Genomic DNA, 22,414 nt, shown 5'->3' with positions numbered 1-22,414 from the left:
AATTTACCTGTGGAGCATTGTGAAGCATCCAGAAGCATCTGGATCAGTTTTGTTATGAATGAATTTAGGAGTATGGAGGTGGAGGGAAGAAAGATTGAATAAAGGAACCTGTGGTGTGGTGTGTGTTACAATTTTTTGGTGCTTGTGTGGGTTGTTTTTTTTTTTTTCTTAGAAAATCTGGTAGAATTCAAGAATACTTAGCGCAGGTGCAGAGAAGCCAACAGGTCATTCAGAAACTGGTGTGGGGTTTAAGTTGGTTTTGTTGTTGTACATCCATTCTAGTATGTCTGTGTAACTTCTGAGTGTAGCTACTCAGACTGTCTTATTTCTTAAGCCTTATTCACCTTTCCCCCTGCCTCCTAGTTAGTGCTTTTGAATGCACAGTCTGGACTTTTCTGTCTCTGGTGGAAGCTTGCTTAGATTCTTTATCTGCTGTTACCAGTGGAGGCCTGATTAAACCCATGATTTTACCTCTGCAGACTCTATGCTATCAGTGATTGAGTTGGCAAACAGCATACAAATGAAATGAAGCGGTTTGCCAAGAGTCATCTGTGTAAAAAAAAAAAAAAAAAAAAAAAAAGGCTTTATTGGCAGGAGCTTTTTAAAAACGAAAAACCCCAACGACTTAATATGATAAAGCGGTGGAAGATGCAGGTACTTAAGTGATCTTTTTCAATAAAGTAGTTCTAAGAGCAAAGATGACCAGAGGAGCAGCAGGATGTTTTCTGGACACCAGCAGAACAGCTGTACTGACTCTGTCTGTGTGTCCCTTTAGCCTAGCATCTGGTCTCCTGAGCAGACAGTAGCTCATGCATAGCAAAAAGCATAAGAACGGTAGCCTTCACTAGGAAGTTGCTGCTTTTTGGTGGGAAAAAAATATTTGTAGTGTATTTAATCAAATCAAAATTCTAATTTTTTTTTTTTCAGAGAATCAGAATGACTAAAAAAAGGAAACATCAAGAAGATTTCCAGAAAGTGAAATTAAAAGTTGGGAAAAAAAAGCCTAAGCTAGAGAATGCAACTGATACTACCTTCAAAACAAAGACCATACAAATTCCTGAGCAGCTTAAAGAAGATGGAGTGCTTCCTACGCAAAATAGAAAACTTAACATAAAGGTATGCTGTGACATTACATTCTGAAATGACCGAAAATTGCTTGCCATTTATCTTGGTTTACTGTGTTTACTAGACTTTAGGAAAAAAGATGTGGTGTTTGTGGTTTTTTTGTTTGTTTTTTTTTTTTTAAGCCCCTCAGAGTATCTGAGTACAGCCTCTTTGTCCTTGACAGTAAGACGACCCCTGAATTTAATGACTCAAATTGCTGGACCAGCACGTAACCCAAGGGAAAGGTTTTCAGCAGTGCAGAAAAACCCAAAGTTCCACACTGGTTTAAGTATCTAGGATTAACATTTGGTTTTTGAAAGTCTTAGTTCAAAACTTAAGGACAGGGTTTTAAAGAGTAGACTTCCCGAGATGGTGTTTAAAAATTCTTGCATTTCTTGGGGTGGTGGTGCTGCTTTCCTGCCTTTGCGTCGTCTTCTGTCTCTTGCAGCTCTCTGGTTAAACTGAAGAGAGCTGTTGAGACTGAGATTTCATAGTTCTGCTTTTGAGAGTGTGAGACAACTTATTATTGGTCATCCCCCTGTAAAGTCAGTAAGATTGTGAATAAACTTAAGAATGAGGAGTATCTAATTACCTGAAGGGGCAAGTCATGATACCTTGTTTTTCCTGTCACTGAACTTTGATTTGTTCATGGTTATGCTTTAAACTACTATTCTGTTTGTTCTGTACATATTATGCAGTTACAGGCAGCAGTACGTCGTAAGAATAGATTCTGTATTTTTGAGTGTTCGGGAAAAATGTGCTGGAAAGAGGTGGGGAAGTTTAAAGAGCTTAAAGTAAACCCGATGGCAAGGACGTCTGTTTCTTTCCTTTTAGGATCTGCTTTCACAGATGCATCACTACAGTCCTGGGGTTAAGCATAACGCGCTGCTTGGGCTCAAAGATCTCCTGTCCCACTATCCGTTTGTCATTGATGCACACCTTTCAAACATAATAAGTGAGGTGTCAGCTGTGTTTACAGACAAAGATTCCGGTGTCAGAGGAGCAGCTGTTCACCTGCTGCAGTTCTTGGCTTCAAAAATAAGAGCGGAACAGATTGCTCCATTTTTTCCTTTGGTAAGTGCCCATCTCTCCAGTGCCATGACTCATATCAGTGAGGGAATTCAGGAAGATTCATTGAAAGTCTTGGATGTCTTACTGGAAGCATACCCAGCTCTTCTCACAGACCGCAGCAGTATATTGTTGAAGAATTTTGTAGAGCTTATTTCTCACCAGCAACTGTCAAAGAGACTAAAAAGCAGAGAGAAACTTTCCTGGATGCTCTCTGTTAACCCAAATCGCAGAGTAACTTCTCAGCAGTGGAGATTGAATGTTCTTACCAGGCTGAAGAAGTTTCTCCAAGCAGTGGTAGATGGATCCAGTGAAATAGAGGATGAAGGGCTCCAAGAACAGAAGGATAACCCTCATTCCGTGAGGAACCCAATATGTATAAGTTGGAAGGTCCATGCGAACAATCAGCAACATATACAGCTGTTTGAAAACGGTGGCTTACGACCAAAGATCAACTCATCGTTTAGACTGAGGTGAGAAAACGTTAACTGTTTTGGGGACTAATGTCAGCTGTATGATCGCAGTCTTAAACGGCGGCTTGTTGCTGTTGAAGACAGTTCTTGTTGTTAGATTGTCCCTTAGCCGTGTTTTAAGGCATTTGGTGTCTCAACAAGGAAGCTGGGAGGGGACTTTTTGCAAGGGCCTGTAGTGACAGGACAAGGGGTAACGGGTTTAAATTGAAAGGGGGGGGGGTTTAGATTAGATCTCAGGAAGAAATTCTTCCTGGAGAGGGTGGTGAGGCACTGGAACAGGTTGCCCAGAGAAGCTGTGGATGCCCCATCCCTGGAAGTGTTCAAGGCCCGGCTGGATGAGGCTTTGAGCAACCTGGTCTAGGGGAAGGTGTCCCTGCCCATGGCAGGGGGGTTGGAACTAGATGGTCTGTAAGGTCCCTTCCCACTCAAACCATTCCGTGATTCTGTGATTAACGGCAGTGGCTTGAAAATGTGAAAATACTCAGCAGATAACCATGCTACGCATGTATCATGAACTTTCCCATTGTCAAATAAAAGCTTATTTCAGGCAGTTTGTGATAATTTTGGAAGCCCAACTCCGGCGGTTTTTCCGTGGAATGCGAACTGACAACTGCAGGTTGTTGAAGGATATCAAATAGACCTGGGGGCAAGCAGGCAAATTTCGTTACAGTAAACATAAGCTTGTTTCTTACGCTGTGATAATGAATTTTACTGAAATGTTGTGCTTTTACCTTCAAGAGTCTGTAATAAGTTTAGGAGCCTTATTTTCTTTGAATATAGCTCCTTTGAAAAAGGACAGCATGGTAGGATGTGTCTGCCTGTGTGAAGTTCTGCTGAGTTTTTAATTCTAGGTAATTTTAATCGATTCCCTGATTTTCACTATGGATAAAAGTTATCTTATCTGAGACATGTTGGTGAATGTGGAAGGAAGCCTAGTGTGCCTAGTCACAGAAAGGTTTGTGTGTTTTTCGGTAGCGCTCTAAATAGATGTGGGCTGAAGGGAGAAATAACTAACCATCTTTATTTCTCCTTCTCCTTGCTGATCTACCCACTCCTCAAACCAGAAGGGAATCTCCTACCCCACTTCATTGTACTGTTTAAGCACTGGCATCCTCATGCATATGCATTACTATGGATGTTACATACCTGCTGGTGGGAGACCCGGAATGCCACCTTGAAAAACCCAAACCGTTCAGCCCATTACGCAGTGCTGCTGACCCATAGATATCAAGGAGGCTTGAGGAGAAACCACAGTCCTTTTTTTTACTCCTGGGGGTATAAAGTACTTATTCCAAATTCATCTAGGAGGTCAGTGGCAGGAAAGGGTGTAACACCCACTGCCTCACCCATTGCTATGTCCATCTCGAACCCTTGAATGAAGTGCAGAAGAAGGTGGTGTTCTTTTATTCCCACAGGACCTGGCCTGAATTAGCAGGTGTTTTCCATCTCTGTTGTAAAGACACCGTTCCATTCCTACTCTCTTAGGCTTCCTTTTGGTAGATAGCGTATTACTTGTGGTAGGTGTAGGAAATTTGTATTAAGCTAAGTAAAACGTGCAGCTGATGCTCATACAAGTGGTTGTTAATGTAGGATAAGAGTTCAGTCATCACCAACAGTGTCTGCTACAGGTAAAGCTTCAGGTGGGAACTAGACCGGTGAAGCCTGCTTCAGGCAGGGGAAGGGTTGAGTGCTGAGCACAAAAAAGTCCTTATTCTGACCTCATCTCTGCAGTCAGAAGCAATTGTGGACCACCGTATGTCAGAGGATTCTTGTATTGTCCCTGCGTGATAAGCAGTGTGTGATATACCATGCCCTGTCACAGCTCAAGATGCATTGTATCCAAGGTCTAGGAAAATAAACTTTCCATCTGGTGTCACCTGAATTGGATTCCGCTTTTCTGAGGAGCTAGATTTTGGTGAAGCATCGTGATCCGCGTCTGGTTGCAAATACTTTCAAAAAGGCGTTTGCAAGCATGAGGAGGAGCCGGAAGAATAGAAGGAAACATTGCTAGAATCCAAGGCAAGATTGGCAAAGCAGGCTGACGGCAGCAGAACAGAAGAATGGAAAGAGAAAGGGTGCCTGCAGAAGGTACTAAAAAGTTCTCATTTCGTTACGTTTGTGCGTGTTTTCGGTATCTTCATTTTGCACAAAGAGCCAGTGCAGCTGGTTTTAGTGGATATCTGAAAAATTCTAAGAGTGGAAGTCACTGTGGTGGCTTTTGTGTTTGCCAGGGAAATATTTTCTAGTTATCTGAAAATGTTTAATTCTGTCTTTTCCAATCCCAACTCTGGCCTTTCACAGGCATTCCTAGGCCTCTGCTGTGGCCGCTACCGCAAGGACTGGAGAGGACTTTTTACAAGAGCCTGTAGTGATAGGACAAGGGGCAATGGGTATAAATTGAAATCAGGGAGGTTTAGATTAGATGTCAGGAAGAAATTCTTCACAGAGAGGGTGGTGAGGCACTGGAACAGGTTGCCCAGAGAAGCTGTGGATGCCCCATCCCTGGCAGTGTTCAAGGCCAGGCTGGATGTGGCTTTGAGCAACCTGGTCTAGTGGAACGTGTCCCTGCCCATGGCAGGGGGGGTGGAACTTGATGATCTTTAAGGTCCTTTCCAACCCTAACCATTCTATGATTCTATGACAGAAATTACCTCTAACAAGAGGTGCAAAGCAGCTGTCATGCTCCTTGAGTACTTCCAAAATCCCGGATAGTGTGTGCGGTTTTGTTTAAAGAAGTCACTGCACAAATAGTCAAGTCCTAGCTATAGATCACGAGCTGACCAAACTATAGGTAACTAATTGCGGTGGGTGTGTATTGATGGCCTCATCGCTGATACTGCAAGTGAGTTTCGACTTTGTTCTTTGAAAAGTTGGCTTCCAAACACCACTAGTAAAGTTTCTGTGTCCTTTTAATCTTAGGAGTTCATAGGGTAGGGATGGCACCTCGTTGATAACCTCGTGATTATGGAAAAGGACTTTTTTTTTTTTTTTAAATAATTTTGCAGTATTAGTCCTGGAAGTGTTCAAGGCTTTGAGCAACCTGGTCTAGTGGAAGGTGTCCCTGCCCATGGCAGGGGGGTTGGAATTAGATGGTCCTTAAGATCCCTTCCAACCCAAACCACTCTGTGACTATGATTAGTAAACGTGTAGATTCTGAGCTTGGGATGCTGGATGGTTGAACAGTGCGGGTCTGAAGACAGTTTTTTGTTGTGTGCTAGGTCTTCCTACTGCGTGTGAATTAAAGATTACAGTGAATTAGGGAGTTATTAGAATGTATTTTCTGCCTTATGCGCTGACCGTGCTGCTTTTTGCACCAAACTAATTTCAGGTGTGGAAAAACGGAAAGCCTTCACAACTTCCATGTGGTGATCATCTTTTGGACTGGAAGTGGAGCTGAAGAGAAACGGTAGAGCTGCTGTTTCTGCTGAGAAAGGGCAAAATGAAGCTGCAGAGAAAAATGAAGACGACTTGAGAGACCAAAGTGGAAGACAGAGCATAGCGAATGAATATGTGTATGGTGTAACCTCTGCATCAGATAGAAATGGAAAATACAGTTCAAAGAGACACTCAGTGCACCAAGTGATGCAGTTGGCAGTGCACACAAAAAAGGAGGACAGTAACCTGGCTTAGACTCTGGGCCACAAAAAGTTTTTAATTTCCAGTGACTTTTCCTGTTTCAGGCAGCAGAAAGTTGTTGCCTCATTTTCTGTTTCTTTTACGCTTCCTTGACTTCCCTTTGCTGAATTTCTGCTGTCCTCTTACTGTCAAATGGCAGATATGTCACACAGCTCTCTTTTTTTTGTTGGGTCTTGCTTGATAAAAATGTGGGCACCTTAAAGAAAAATGACAGCTTAAGGGATGCACAGATATCTTGCAGCTCCCCTCAATAGTATTTCATATATCCATACGGAGGTAACACTCTTCGTAGTGTTTCTGAGAGCCACTTTACTGTTAGAGAATAGTGGTAACACGTATGTGACAAAGATTAACGCTTTAGCTGACCTCAAAGCCTCCCAGTTTGGGTGAACCTGTATGGCTAAGGATATTGCACTCCTCCAGTGCACACTGGACAGAGTACAGTAATACTTTGTCAGCATCTGTTACTGGCAATCAGATTTTATTTACCTTTTGTTGTTAACCTGGAATATTCGGAGGAGTCTTTATCTTGAGAGACGGGGGCTTCTTTTTCAGGGATACACAAAAGCTATGCTAAGTCTTTTTGCCCAAATTCTTTCAGGAGCTGGGTGGAGTATCCCTTTTGGCATGGATTCTTTCTCTTTCCATCCCTTGTTTCAGAAACGTACTGAAATAGTTGGTGGTGCGTGTAATACTTTAGTAGGAGTCTTCAGGTGTTTTCTGCCAGCTTCTCAGGTTTCACACACTGTTGGCTGTTTAATGGGAAGGTTTTTTTGTGTGCCAGAAGTAGATTGCTCAAATTCCAGAGCTCTACTGTAGTATCAGGGATTGTTTTCAGAGAAATGATTAAAGACTACTGCTTCAGAACTATTTCAGGCGATTCCTGACGTTTCATAATCTGAGCTGAGTGCGCAGCCCTGCCATGGCACAGTGTTTATGGGACAGCCTAACTTTTTTTCGATCTTGGTTTCAACTGGCTTGTCCAGTGACGCTTTAGACTTCACTCTGGTTGTAACTAAAAGATGGGATTTGTGTAGTGTGTCTTTAGATGACTGAGAGTTCAGTGCCTTAAGGGTGAACCATTCACCTTAAACTCTCTTTAAAGGCTGAAGGGAACTGGTGTCTTTCCTGCAGTGCCTGTGGCGTAAGAAGGGATGCAGAGTGACAAAGCAGGGACAAGTAAGCCAGATAGCATTAACTGCAGCAACCAGTGTGTGAAGTCAGTGTAAAGATTTATAACATTTTAAGGCATCTGATAGTTAGAGTAGGTGCTAAAGATAAAACTAACTTTTTTTTCTTGTGACCATTCATGTTTCTGCTTGTCCATTTTGTGCTGGAGATCTAAATTCTCTCCCCCATCTTGCCTTCTTTGGAAAAGAACCTGCATTTGTCTCTTGCTTTCTTTTTATTCCTTTGCAGATGTCTTCTCCCTGCTCCTTTTACAGTTTGCTAATACCTGGCTTTGTTTTGGTTTAGGAATTTTCTTGAGATACCAATTTCAACCAGAGAGAAACGGCAGAATGAAATTTTCTGTTATGTGCGTATCGGAGATGATTGCTGCAGCGTGAGAAACGTAGCTTCGTAGAAGGTTAAAACAAAACGGATAATTTGGGACTGACAGGATGACCAGGAAGAACCTTTACCTCTTTAATCCGATAGGCAGTTAAAATATTTGTAAACAGAACTTCTCTGCTTGTCTGTGGAAAGAAAGCAAATAATTTTTCAGATCCTATTTTGGGTGTATAAGGGAAAATCCTTCGGAGAACATCACTGAAATAGAACGGAGTTCAAGAGGAGGTTCAGCGTACCAATGTTATGTGTATTAGGAAGTCAGTTACGGTGGGAATTCCCTGCTGTGAGTTAGAAAACAAAATCATTATGGAAAACAGTATCAGAAATCATCAGTTGAAATTACTGTTGCCTTTTTTTTTTTTTAATTTTCTTTTAAGGGCCCTGGTTATATGGAAACCCTTTAAGAAGTTTCTGTATTGCTTAAAATTGGCAGGAGTTATTCAGGGCATTCTTCAAAGAAATAACTTTTTTTTTTTTTTTTTTAAAAGGGATGCAAAATTCCATGAATTTATTCATGAGCAGGATTTGGTCATTTGTGCTGCTAACCCCTTTTGAAACAGAAAGGAAGCATCTTCTAGGGGAAAAGTCCATGGTTTTCTTGTTTTCTGTGAGATGTTAGTTTAAATGATATTTCTTGATTTTTTTTTTTTAATAATTTTTGTTGGATTTCATTCTCAGATCACTTTAATTTCCCAGCTAGCTGTTCTCCAGACCATGTTAGTTAAACGTCAGGTGGGAACCCAAGTTACATTTTTGCAGAATAATTTTTTTCCCCCTATTAATAGGAGTAACCATTCTGTGTATTGTAGCTGGAGATGGTTATTAACTGTAATAAACCTTGTGCATTTGACCATACTTCGTAGTCAGTTGCATTATTTTGCTTCAAGGAGCTTAAAACTTTAAGCTTTTTCTCTTTTGTCGTGCCAAGTACGGTGAATTCATATCTGTTGGTTGAAGGCGATAATGGTAATGCAAGTCACATTTCTCTGCTTTATAGACTTTGCCTATAACAATGGGGAAAGAGATACTGAAATCTAAGGAGTTGTTACAGAAGCACATAAAGTGGCAGGGAGGCTCGGGAGCAGGTTTGTTGTAGATAGTTTGAACTCCCTGTTTTCCATGCTGAAATGTCTAGCAAGAAAGCAAGCAAGCACTTAATGTATTAAAAAGGGTAATGTTTCCTGTTGCTCAGAGAGCAGGAGAGTGGTATTGATCTGATCTGCTTTTAAAGGTGTGATCTTTATAATTTTTTTCTTATTTCTTTTTTCCTTTGTTTCTGCTTTTGTCATTTAGGTCTCTGGCAAGTGTAATGGACAGTGCAGAAAAAGGCCTGTCCTCGGCTGAAAACTTAAAAGGTTTTATTGAGATAATAATTCCATTACTGATTGAGTGCTGGATTGAAGCATCTCCTGCACAATCAGCTCCCATTCTTGGAAACCTTTTGGAATCAGAATCTCAGCAGCTTATGCAGCAAGTGCTTAGTATAATACATTTATTATGGAAACTCACAAAGCGACACGATGAAACGTACAAAATGGTAAGGGAGAAGGGATCTGTGGCATTGTCATAACAGTTCATTTTGGTTTGATTGGAAGCTAGTGACTTGGTGATTGGAAATAGTGGAAATATTTCATGGAGAGAGAGAGCCTGGGTTTTGAGAAGAATTTGGGTTTGGATTTTGTCAGGTCTCTTACTCGAATCTGTTGAACTGAGCAATGAGTTCACCAACAGTCTCCAGGTATCCTTGACAGATTGCAGCACAAAAGCTTTGGAAACTGAAGGTAGTACTGGAGAAAAGGAGCATTTTGTCTCCCAGATAACCTCTGGAATATAAATTTGAACAAACCATAAAATGGAGTTGTTTGTTCCTTGGTTTTATGTGTTGAAAAAATTTTACAGGGTGGAGGTGGTGGAAACGAACAAACCCTAAAACCTTGGAAAGGTAACGGATAACGGTGGTATGAGATCCTGTAATTCCCTAGTGCCACCTGCCTTGCTGTGTCATGATTGGTAGCATCACCAGGCATCGAATCAGAATTTTGGAAAATATCCTTCCAGGGTGGTTTGTTTTTCCCCGAAGTCTTTTGTCTGATGAATGAATTGCTATTTTTTTGTAACTTTTGCTACTCTTCCGAAGATTTTTGCAAACAGGAAAAAGACTGCTCTTTCCATTTTGGCTGTTGAGAGTAGTTAGAAGGAATGTCTTGAAGCTTTTTGTTTTACCTGTGTACAGGAGGTGTGTAACATTTGCTAAACAAAAATCTGTGCATGGAATAATTATTGGCAAACATTCGAGGAATCATTCCGTTAGGCCAGAATTACTCAACATGCCGGAATCCATCCCTCCGGCTGTGTCTGAACAAAACACGCTGTTCCCATTTTTCCTCTTCATCTTTCCCAAAGGGCCTCTTGGAAGCAGGCAGTTGGCCAGGTAGATACTTGTGGCAGCCTACTGCCCCAAGCCTTTTTCTTCAGGGTACTGCAGGGCTGCTTCCCCCTTAGCCAGAGGGTGCCTGCGTTTTGGTCACGACAGGAGTGCTCCTGGGTCGAGATGTGAGCTGGTTTAGATACGTGCAATTGCATTATGATCTTAGGATGGGTTTTTTTGAGGGGGAGGAGGAATTAAATCTGATGTCCATACTACTTTCTCTTTTTGAGCATATTGTGTTTTAGATAAGATTAACAGTTTGTCTCTTCCTTGGTAGTCATCTCCATCTATAAAAGACATTCAAATGTCTCAGTTTGAAAATGGAAGGTTTGCTTATTTAATAGCTCTTGGGCTTACAGGCCAAAGTGGCTGTTACAGACACTTTGGAAAACCACTCTGAATATGCTCAGTGGAAGCCTGTTAATCTTTGAAATAGTTGAATGGTCATTCTCTGTTCTTAATACGTGAATATCAAAAAGATTATTCTGTGTGACCAATTTGATAGCAATGCAGGCCTCTTTTTGTGATGAGTTCTGCTGGACACTTTGAGAATGGTGACACTGAGTGTCTGCTAACCCACAGATTAAAATTATTTTCAGACATTGAAAAAAATACTTTTTCTTGTAAAGATGGCCTTTCCCCTGGCAAATGTTTTGTCAGTGGCCTTTGAACTGCAAGTATAGAAGCGGTGGGGAAAGATGAAGGCAGTGCCAGGATATGTCTCAGTGGAAAACTCGGGACTGTTACTGCAAATAAACCGGAGTTCACTCTGACTTTGAGTACCCTGATAAATTGATACAAAAGCAATTCACATCTGTAACTCACCCGGTTTAATGTTCCATGTATCCATGTTACTGTGTGCTGAGAAAATATACTGGTCTAGTTTGGATTAAATGTCGTTGCTCGACCTTGACCTGCATCGTAATTTTACTCCCTTGTTTTGTGGACCTTCAGGATCATGCACAGGACAGTACGTTTACATCTGAAATGAAATATATATATATGAACACTTGTAAACAGCAGCTAAAGTTCCCGTTTTGCATTGATTCCAGTAATGGATTTTGCAAGACTATTGTATGGGTGTATTTGACTTATATCATCTGCTTTCCTGAACAGGAGCTGTGGCTTCGGATGAATTACCTTGTTGATTTCAAACACCACTTCATGCGCCATTTTCCTTACTCTTTACAAGAAACAGTAAAGCACAAAAAGAAAGATTCATACAAAGGGTAAGAATAAAATTGATGTCATGTTACAGATTTTAATTTTGTGAGACAGTGAAAGTCATATGTTTTATCCAGTATTAAGTTTTTAATGTTGGAAAAAAACCCCACCTTTTTATTGCATATTCCTTGAAGATGTGTTGAAAGGTTTTTATAGGAAGGTAGCATTGCTTTGAATTGAGAAGTTTTGGTTGTTCTTCTTAAGAGTTTCATATAGGAAGTCATCTGAATAGCTCCAGTAGAAATAATGAAACACTTTCAATACTCATCAAACAATTGGTCTTGAATTTGCATATTGCTAAATAGTGATTCATAGAATCACAGGATGGTTTGGGTTGGAAGGGACCTTTAAAGACCATCTAGTTCCAACCCCCCTGCCATGGGCAGGGACACCTTCCACTAGACCAGGTTGCTGGTCATGTTAGTCTGACTGGTTTCATATTTCTGCATGCTTCAGTTGACTGCAGAATTGCATCAAAATGTAATTAAAACTTTTTTTTTCCCCACTCGCATCTACTCTTCTGTGGTTGTATTGCAGGGCTGGGTAAAATACAGCTAGGAGGGAAGTGATCCTCCTAGGAGGCTGAAATCCTGTTTGATATTTTGACTGTTGCATTTTCCCTTTCTGGAAGGGCACATAGATAAGTAGTACAGCATAGCTCTTCTTTTAGTGCTTTCACTTTGCCTAAGTCTTACCCATGAAGTTCCTAAAGCCAGAAGTTGTTCTGCTTCTCCAGGATTTGACCTGAATACCCTTCCCCGAAACCTAAAAATCTCAGAATTAATAGTTAGGCAATGCATCCACCTTTCTTGTCTTACAGGTGACATCCTGAGTAACCTTCTGTTGGTTGTTGTTCACTTCGCTACTAACTTGGCCCCATTCTTACACTTCAGAATAAATTTGTTGTTGGATGCATGCAGGAAAAATAATATCTGAAACTTTTTTAGGTTTTTTATTTGACTATTACTTCAAGACTTCTGGAAACTTAGCTTCATGCTATGAAAATAAAAATGGTTGCTTGTGTTTTCTATGCTTGCAAATGTATTGGGTTAAAGGCCTGCATTTGGAAAGCTTGCATGGCATTTTGAGGCTTCCTTCCTTCTCTGGTTTGCATAATGTTGCAGAAATTTACCACACTCTTGCTGGTAGTGCTTAGTATCTACATATTCTGAACACTGAAAAGTTCTTAGCATTTATGCCACGTGTAAGCGATGTCCGCAGGCTGGGATTTATTTTCTCATCTTGGTTGGCTTTGAACTGTAGGCTGCCCACACTCAACGTTGGTGCAGGTGAAAGTGCTTTTCGTTAGTTTTCACAGCTCTGGTTTGTCTTCTGAATGTAGGCCTTCATCTTGTGCAGCTCTCCCCAGGTAAATGCTGGGGGTGTTTTGGTCTTGTGTGCTGTGAGCAACCATCCGGCCAGTGGAGAAGTTCTAGCGTTATGTGTCAAGCTGCAATATCCTTGATTCCTTTCTTATTATCCCATGATTCTGTTTTCCAGACCTCTCTAGGGCAACAGGGTGGTCCTGCAGAATATTGTGGTGATGAAATATGTAGTTTGATTCCACATGAGTTTTATAACAAACGGATTTCTCTGTGCTGTTCGCGGTGCTTGTTGTCATTGCGTAATAATGACAAATTCCTCACAGAAGAAGAAACAGAAAAGACTGAAACTAAGGATTATTCTTTTTAGCCTTCCTTTACTGGTTTCAGTCACCTAAAAGTCTGCTAGGTCAGAGTAAAAATGTCAAAACAGAAGAAACAATCCATAGAGAGAGAATTTAGAGCTTGGGTTGTTGCTGCTACTATAAATATGAGAAATGGACATTTTGGTGGCAAAACAAAAAATTTCAAGTACCCAAGTGTCAAATATGAAGACTTTTAAAATGCATATTGGCTGTAAAGCTCTACACTTTAGATCTTTTCTATATAGTATAATTTCTATCACAATAATGCATATTTAAAGGCACAGAATATTTATCTTTTTTTTTTTTTAACCACCCACCCCCAGCAACAAGTGTTGTGTGACGTCTTCAAACAGCGTAGACCATCTTCTACTGAACTTAACCTTGTGTGACATAATGGTTTCACTAGCAAGCACTTCAACACTTCAGATTGATTCCGGTTGGCTGGACATGATCAGGAAATTTGTGACGGATACTCTTCAGGATGGCAGTAAGCTGAATAGCAAGCAGGTGAACAGATTGCTTGGTGTGACCTGGAGACTAATGCAAATACAGCAAAACAAAGGTAAGGTATGAGTGGTTTCTGAAAAGAAAAATTATGCACTGACAAAGAGCTTGAGCTGTTGTAGCGTTTCCAGGTCACTTCATATTATATCCTCAGTTGTTACATCGTAATTTATTTTGTCTGTAGGTGTAAATTGAATTTCATGGTCATATCCCTGCATGTAGCATGAACTGCTTGATTTTTAGGAATGCTGTTAGATGCATACTGTTGATATGCAAAGTATTAATACATTTGCGTATCTGTTTTCTGTTTTACTTAAGGTAGTCTTATAAATAGGAAGATGAGCTTTCTTCATTGAAAAAAATGATTTCTAGGATGTAGAAGTGCATGATAATTTAATATTCCTATCCTTATTTGAAAGCATTAACGTAGGTGGTAGGCTCCCTTGAGTACTGCCAGATGACCACTCTAGTTCTGGGATGACGAGAGATCCCAAGATTGTTCTGATGAAAGCTGCTGTGGAATATTTTCCAAGGTGTTTGATTTGAGTCCTTTTCCAAGAGAAAAACGTATTTCCGGTTGTGATTTGCAGATACAGTACAGTATTTTGGTTGTGGGTTTTTTTTGTTTGGTTGGTTGTTTTTTTTGCTTTTCAAGTAGAACTTGGTTGTGTTCCTGATGAGACCTTGGTTGATTCAGGACTTCTGTAAGAAAGGAATTTTCTTACAGGAGAAGAAAAGGAGAAGGAGAAGTCTCTTAAAGGAGACTCTGGCAGGAGTCTGTGTCTTACCAGTCTGGTAGAAGTGAATTTCATAGCCGCACAGCCAAGTGAAGTTTATAGAAAATGCTTTTCCTTTAGCAGCAGGCTGCTTTGTTAGTGCTGTAATATGAAAAGATGTCAAGTGTCCCTCAAATATATTTTGGCAATTAGTTGTATCTCTTTCCAAATCGATTTTAATTGAGAATCTGTCTCTTCCTATGTTCCTGATGACAAAGATAGTAACTAATCATTCCTATCTGCACTCCAGATTTAGCTTCCTCTTGAAGGCAAATAGTAGTCCACAGTCAGAGATGTGCCTGTCTCACCTGCTGAGCTAAAGCAGAAGAGTTGATTCTCAGGAAAGTAGTTTCCAAACTATCGTTAGACTGTTGAATCGGGTACTTCATGCTTTTCTTTGTAATGAAACATCGATTTTTTTTTTTTTTTTTTTTGGTCTACCAAACTTATATTGGGTAGTGGATACTGGCTAGTGTTTTTCTAACCATAGTGGCCATTTTAGGGCAATAACTTTCTCAGAATGCAGAAAATAAATAAAGCTTTAAAAAAGTTTAGATGAAATTGCGGACGATGAATACGTGGGAATCTTGTCTGCTGATCCTGGGAAGGTTCACGAATTTCACAGCAAGTTGAACGTGAGCTGCCACTGGGCTCTTGCGCAGAGGCAGTCAGTGGTGGTCTGGGTTGCAGTTCTTGTCTTGGTGGGCAGAAGTAGCTCTGTTCAGTGTGGAACACAAAACTCTATCTGTTCTTGAATACATAACTTACTGAGACTGCTCTCTACACCTGGGTGGAAAGACGAAGGTTTCCCAGTCTTGGTTTATGAAGGTAATGAAGTGATTGCTGCCACTTAGGTATGTCTTGACAGCAATGAATTCCTTGGGACCCCAAGCTCTTCTGAGACAAACTGAGTCAGGTCTCATACCCTTCATGTATCTCAAGTTTTCAGATGCTTCCCGTTCTTTCCAGGCTTGTCTTCTCTGAGTTCAGATATGTTTCCATGTTTCGTTAATTTTTACATCCAGTTGTTTAATCCAGTTTCCAAGGGAAGTATTTGGTCTGTTTCTCAGTCTACTACAATACCTTCTGCACTTTCTGGCTGGTTTTAATCAACTTTGTTGTCAGGGTAGAACTTTAATGTATTAAATCTGGTGATAATGCAGTGCTGACAAGTGCTTCGGAGAAGGAAGGGTTGCAGTGGAGTTGAGCACTTCTCTGTGCAAGGCTTTTCAGTGGCCTCCTGGGGTATGTGTTTGCTGGTTAATTAGCAAGTGCCATTTGGAGCCAGCTGATTCAAAGACATTAGGGTTAGGGTTAGGAGAGCTGATAAGGCGCGTGTGTGTGGCAGTGAGAAAGGGACAGTACAGAGAGAACTGAAGGCACCGTGATGGTGAGGTTTAGGGGGGAAGATTGGTGAGAGGAAGAGGATGTGGAATATAGCTGTGGAAAGTGGGAATTTATTGGTTCTTAGCTGCCTCGGACCCTGAGCACTTCCTTGTCTTCAAGAAGTTTGAAAGTTTTCACTTGAATGTTGTCTCTGTTCTTTTACGTGGCTCTTTCACAAGCTGCAGAAGGTGTTGCTTCCCTGGTTTAGAATTCAATCCAGTAGCTGTTTTAAAACGTTTGGGAACTTCCCTGTCAAGTTAAATAGTAGATAGTTGCAGATGCAGATTATAGTTTTCCTCTGTGCGTGATGCATATAAAATCAGAAGATCAAGAAGCACTACTTCAGATTTTTATGTTTTCTTTCTAGTGGCAACAGAACCCTTGATCAAAGCAGTATATACGCTGTACCAGCAAAGGAATCTCCTCTTTCCAGTTCGTACGTTGCTTTTGAAATTTTTTAGCAGAGTTTACCAAAAGGAAGACTTGAGGACTCAAAGAATCAGGTAAAAACCATTTGCATGTTGTTTTTCATCTCAACGTAGCATGTTTATTTCAGAAGTGAGAATACTGAAATACTATGTAGATAGTATAAACCTTCATTCATTCCAAGTCTGTTTTGGCACTCTGTCACTGAAATTTGAAAGTTTAGGTGCTTTGTGAGATTGAGGTGTGTGTTAGCCTAGTTGTCTTTTTTTCTTTTCCTTGGCTGTCGTGGATTAGCCCCAGTCAGCAGCTAAGGACCACACAGCTGCTTGCTCACCTCCCCCAGTGGGACAGGGAGGATAATTGGAGGGAAAAGCTAAGAGAACTTGTGGGTTAAGAACAGTTTAATTAATGAAAATAAATTAAATTAAATAATGATACTACTATTATTACTGTGTAATGAAAATACTGTTACAATGACTCATAATAATGTTGATAATACATAATGGAAAAAGAGGAGGGGAATACAACTGCTCACCACCTGCTGACCAATGCCCAGCCAGTCCCCAAGCAGTGATTGCTCCTCCTGGCCAGCTCCCCCAGCTCACATACCAAGCATGACACTTGATGGCATGAAACATCCCTTTGGTCCGTTTGTCCAGCTCTCTGGGCTGTGTCTTCTCCCAGCTGCTTCTTGTGAAGTATGAGAAACTGAAGAGGTCTTTAGTTTAATATAAACATTGCCTGACAGTGTAGGGATGTTGTTCAAAACATAGCCTCACGCTAAAAACATCGGTGTGTTATCAACATTCTTCTGAGCACAAATCCAAAACAGCCTTGCAGTAGCTACTGTGAAAAAAATTAACACCATCCTAGCCCAAACCAGCATATTAGCATAAGTTTTGGACAGATCTTAACGATTTAAAATTTAACCTGAAGTACACCGCTGCAGGCTCATTGTTACTGGCTGTGTGGTAGTCAGTAGGTGTGTCAAGATGGGGCAGCGATAGCCATGGAGCGTTTCCGCTGCTTCAGCCTGAAGTCGTGGACTTGTGACTTGCTGCCTTTGATGGTTCTGGTAGTGCCTGTCTGGCCTTTTGTACTTTCTTTAAGAAAAGTATTCTGCTGTTGTTCTGGGTGCATGGTTCTAAAGAGTCTGGGTTTGAGAAAATGTTCTTGTCCTTGTGTGTTCCTAGTTTCACGCATCTGTTGGATACCTGACTTGCTTCAAGCAGGAGGAGATTATTCTCTGCATTGCTGTTGCTACACTTTTTCATCATAAGATGTGTTCAAATTGTCTCCAAGTCTTAACTTTTCCAGAAGGTATTTTGCAGTCAAGTCATCTTGTTCTATGTAGAATCCTTAAACAGAGGTCAGGATCCAGCAATCCTCTCTCCCTTGAGAACTCTGAAGGGACATAAGGTACCAAGGGGACCTGTAAGATACAAAGGGACCCATGCTTACCTATTGCTGCTACTGGGTAAAAATCAAACCTCAGGCCCCCCAGAAATACTGACATCCAGGAGCAGAGTCAAGCTTTGGGAAAACTTGTTCCCTTCTACAGATCCTTTGCTTTGTTAAATCTCATGTTGCGGTAACGCCTGAGCACGTGTAGTTAGATCTGTAGCCAGAAATATCTAACACTACCCTCTGAACTTGATAAAAAATATAGGGGATTTGAGAGACAGGAAAAAGGCTTGGAAGTATCCCATTTACAAAGCATCACAGAATGGTTTGGGTTGGAAGGGACCTTAAAGACCATCTAGTTCCAACCCTCCTGCCATTTTCCTCTCACTCCGGGTGAAAAGGTGAGAGATCTTTTCCATACTGACTCATTTCCCCAACATTACATAAGCACTGTTGTCTATACTTACCTGGAAGTCTTGAGCACCTCATCCAGTTTCATGTGATCACCTAACTGCCTAGAAAGCTTTAACTTTCTGTCTTTAGACATCAGAAATAGCAGTAGCTTTCCTGCTGTTCCTCTTAGTCTTCTACGTGGAATTGTGACATTTTTAGTAGCAGAAGAATGAAATCTCAAAAATCCTTTGCAGAAAGGATAATTGACTTTTATCTGACAAGGCATTTTAAGGCAACATTATGTTTGTGTACTGTACTGATCCATTTCTTTCCTATGGAACCAGGTGGGTTTTGGAATTTCTTCCAGATGCGGACTGTGCAGTAGATCCTGGATGGCATTCATGTTATTCTGTTCAGCTTGATGTCATAGCTCCTTCAGTCCTCCAGTGACTGCTCTCCTCAGGGTTTTTATCTTTTTTTTAATTTTTTTTTTTCTCAGAGGCTTGTCAAGAGCAGAATTCATGTCGGCACATTCTTCCAAGGGCACTGAAGTTGTTTATTTTTAGGTCTCTCTAATTCAGAGGCTTGGTAGGAGCTTTTGGATTATTGTCCTGTGAAAGAAAACTTGATTGATTCATTACATGGTTCAGAATTAATGTTTTGGTCTTGATGTTAGTTATCTTCACCCCTAATGGCTGCACACGTGTACTCATCGTGTGTGTATCTGCACATAGGTAGTAGCAGGGACTTAAAGGGCTGTTTAGCCTCACAGCCTGCCTTCAAAGCTGACCTGTGCGAGGTGCTATAGGAAGAAGGCAAGAATTACTTTTCCATAGTACTCTAAGCTTCCAACCATTTGAAGCCTGTGCTTCCTCACTGTGCAGCGCTTCGGAAGTGTTTAGTATCCCTCAGTGGATGACCTTTCCATGAACTTTCCTGGTAATTGCTTGGAGTGCTGTAAATGAGGAGCAACTGCAGCATCCTCTGGCAAGGGGTGACAAAGCCCAGCTGTCTGAAGACCGAGTTTCTCATGTTTGTTTTCCATTCTGGCTCCTCCTAGCTTCATTTCATACCAGCACCCGTTCTGTGGGAAGAGAAAGCTAACGTTTTCTTCCCATCCACTCTCTGCACGTCAAGTGATTTGAGACCTCTGAGCCTACCTCCAGCCCGCCCACTTCAGTTGTCTCTCCTCCAGGCTTTTCCTGCTATTAAACACAGCCTGTCTCTCCAAGGCCCTAATGCCATGGATACTTAGTTTCCTTAAGAAGTTTTTGGTCAGGGGTTTTGTCAGCTTTTTTGAAAATGGAATGATTTAATTTATCATTGTGCTTCTCTTGTTGACACCTTCAAAGACCTACTTGGGACTTCCTGATTTACACTTGGCAGCTTCTTTTATGTAATTATGACTTTAGTAGTAAACTGATGAAACTTTTTTTTTTTTTTACTTAATTTCACAAGCCAGGGTGTCACAGAAGCTCACGGAAGGTAGGACTGGTCTATAATATTCAGCTAGAAAGGATAAATAAAAGCAGACCTGTAATGGAAGTTGTCAAGTTTTATAGCTCAGCACCAAAGACGTTTAAAGGAAAGACAAAAACCTAATCAGTGAAAATTCCTGAAGTACGAACAGGCCAATTGATTGAAATGGGGAAGGAGGTCTGGAGAATCAAGTCATAAATACAAATGAAAATTTGCCTTAGGCTAGGGAAGAGCTTGTCCAAGTTGTTTTTTTTTTTTTCCCCTGTTTCCTGACCAGCTTTTAAGGGGTGTTGATGGTAAACAACACTTACAGAGAATGGGAAAAAAGGAACTGGTAAGCGAACTGGTTTCATTCCTGGTTTTCTGACAAGTAGGTTGGAAACAGCAATTCCTGACTGTCAGGCTGAATTATGTTTTTCATAGGATGTGAAGATAGCAGAAGCTTCTTAACCATCACACTATAGGATAAAGGAAGCAGTGGATCTGAAGTTAGGATGAATTTGGCTTGTCCTTCAAGACAAATAATATCTTGTCACAATTTTCAATAATTATTACTATAATTTGTGTCAAACAGAAGGGTTGGTCAGAGTCCTGAGATATGGAAGCAACAATGCTGTAAGCAAAATCAGGTTAAATGCTGTAGAATGAATGCAGAAGAGGAGGATTAGGTAAGTTTTATTCCAGAGACTTGTGGGAACTGGTGTATGAAAATGCAGACATGAAGAACTTTGTCACCTTTGAAGGCAGGTAGCACAATCTGGATTTGCTATAAAAGATGGCATCTCACTTAAAGAACAGGAGTGTGTACGGGAGGGGGATGCAGTACGTAGGTGGCAGCAGTGGGAGTGCTAAAAGGGGGAGACAGTCTGCTTATATACAGTTCCTCAGGGCTCCCTTGAAGCTAAACTTCACGTTATCGGTAACGAGCGGCGCGCGGAGCAGGAGCGCGCCAGTAGCAACTTTCTGGTGACACGTAGTTCAGAAGCGTTGCCTGAACGGAGGAAATGAGAAACAAACCAGAAGAATTGCATTACCTGAGGGAAGGGTAGCAGAGGGAAGAGGTGTATTTGTACAAAACAAAAACGGGTGTGCTGGGCAACTAACGGGATGTTTTCAAATGTAAAATTCAACCGAGCAGTTGCAAACAAAAATCCTGTGATTTCTCCTTCTGTGTGCTGCCCATATACAAAGGTGGGGGGAGGGGGGTGGAGCACAAGTGTAATTGTTAAAGATACTAAGCTGTAGCAGAAGATTCATGGAAGTATTGTAATCTTTGAACAAGATCATTTGACACCTCCTTCAGCTGACTCAGTTTGTAGTTACTTATGCCCAAGAAAGCCCAAATTGTTAAGAGCTGGAGGGGCACCCTAAGCTATGGATTTCTTCCACGCAGTTTGAATTGCCCGAAACACCTCAGTTGTGCTTGCTTGGGGCTCTGGGTAGAGTCAATAGAAAGTCAATTCCAACAGAACAAGTAAGATCTTATGTAAAAAGCCTCTTTAAATTTGGCAAGTGAAGAATCAGGTCACCTGTATGTTGTGAAGTCCATGGGCCAGGGATACCTGAGGGTGCAGAGAAAGTTGTCTTGTGAAAGTTGTCAACCATGGTGGCTGCAGGAGGATCCTAATGACAAGAGAAAGACTGCCATTATCCCGTCTTGAAGAGACTCTGGGGAATTTCAGGCTGATGAGCCTCAGCTCAGTCCCTGGAAGGATCATGCAGCCTTTTGCTTGGAATTAATTTGTGAACATGTAAATGACAAACAGGCAATCAGGAACAATCTAGCATGCATATAAGAGCACATCACGTTTTACCAACGTGATAGCCTTCCGTGACAAATGGCTGCACGGGGAGAGCGTGTGACACAATACACCGTGCTAATAAGGCAGTTTGGTGCTGTGTTCCACCAGTTCTCGGGGTTTTTTTTGTTCTGCTTTAAGGGGTACTTGAATTGACAAGCAAGACTTGAGCAAAGACAGAACTGAATTTGAAAGTGTAGTGTGAAGAACAGTAGGTTGATGGGGGGAGGTTCAGTGGTTTTGAGGGTGAAGTAGTGTCATGGCTTTGTATCCTGATTCATCACTCATTAAATATATACTGGTAAAACTAATGCTAAATGGAAATGTGGCTTTGCCAGCATATGGTCAGTTCATGGAAACGCGTTCTGAAAGAGTGGAAAATGCGGTGCAAAACCGACGGATCGAATCGGTACTCCTGGTGTAACTGTAGCAGTAGCACACCAATGTGCTCAGGTCTTCTGGTGCCATCCTCTCCTCAATCACAGCATTGCTGTTCACTGTAATTTAATTGTTCCTGACATCAAAAGCAACTTAGTCAACACTGGGAGGATGAAGTTGGCAGGGTTTTTATTGCTTTGGTGGTGGTTTTGTGGGGTGACCCCCCTCCCAACTAATTTTCCCTCTTTCTGTAGGAGTCGCAGTAAAGTGTTATCTCGTTGGCTGGCTGGCTTACCTCAGCAACTTGCCCTGCTTGGCTTGAGAAACCCCGAGCTTTCCAATCAGCTCATCGATATCATTCATTCCGCTGCCTCTCGTTCGAACAAGGGGTTGCTGCAGAGTTTACAAGCCACTGCCGCTCGAATATACGGTAAGACCCGCACCCTGCGGCAGCGGGGTTAACGCTGCCCGTCGCTTGGCAGGGGAGTTGCAGCCTGTGGGTAATGTTGGCGTTTCCTAGGTGAACCTACAGTCCTGGGGGTGGAGGGTCGGGGCGGTGTTCGGTCCCCTATGAGGCGGGGTGTGTTTGTAAGCCCGACGGAGGCCCGCGAGCGCCTCAGTTCCCCCTGTGTGTGCCGGCAGATCCTCTAGACGGCACCCTGGTCCTGCTGCCGGCC

The 22,414-nt window shown here is 41.6% G+C and overlaps 1 protein-coding gene across 1 annotated transcript in view; it reads left to right on the top strand.

Moving 5' to 3' along the window:
• The first annotated feature begins 936 nt into the window (after positions 1-936).
• TEX10 (testis expressed 10) overlaps positions 937-22,414 on the top strand; it is a 51,922-nt gene continuing 30,444 nt past the window's right edge. The window contains 8 exon segments of the mRNA XM_010152662.1: positions 937-1,116; positions 1,939-2,645; positions 9,147-9,390; positions 11,398-11,510; positions 13,516-13,754; positions 16,226-16,361; positions 21,992-22,167; positions 22,380-22,414. The exon segment at positions 22,380-22,414 is cut by the window's right edge and continues 137 nt beyond it. Coding sequence (XP_010150964.1) covers positions 937-1,116; positions 1,939-2,645; positions 9,147-9,390; positions 11,398-11,510; positions 13,516-13,754; positions 16,226-16,361; positions 21,992-22,167; positions 22,380-22,414 — 1,830 coding nt within the window.

Source organism: Eurypyga helias, unplaced genomic scaffold (assembly GCF_000690775.1).
Source record: "Eurypyga helias isolate BGI_N326 unplaced genomic scaffold, ASM69077v1 scaffold7115, whole genome shotgun sequence".
NCBI lineage: Eukaryota > Metazoa > Chordata > Aves > Eurypygiformes > Eurypygidae > Eurypyga > Eurypyga helias.
The sequence above is the reverse complement of the archived record's forward strand: the minus strand, read 5'-3'. Positions and strand labels throughout refer to the sequence as shown.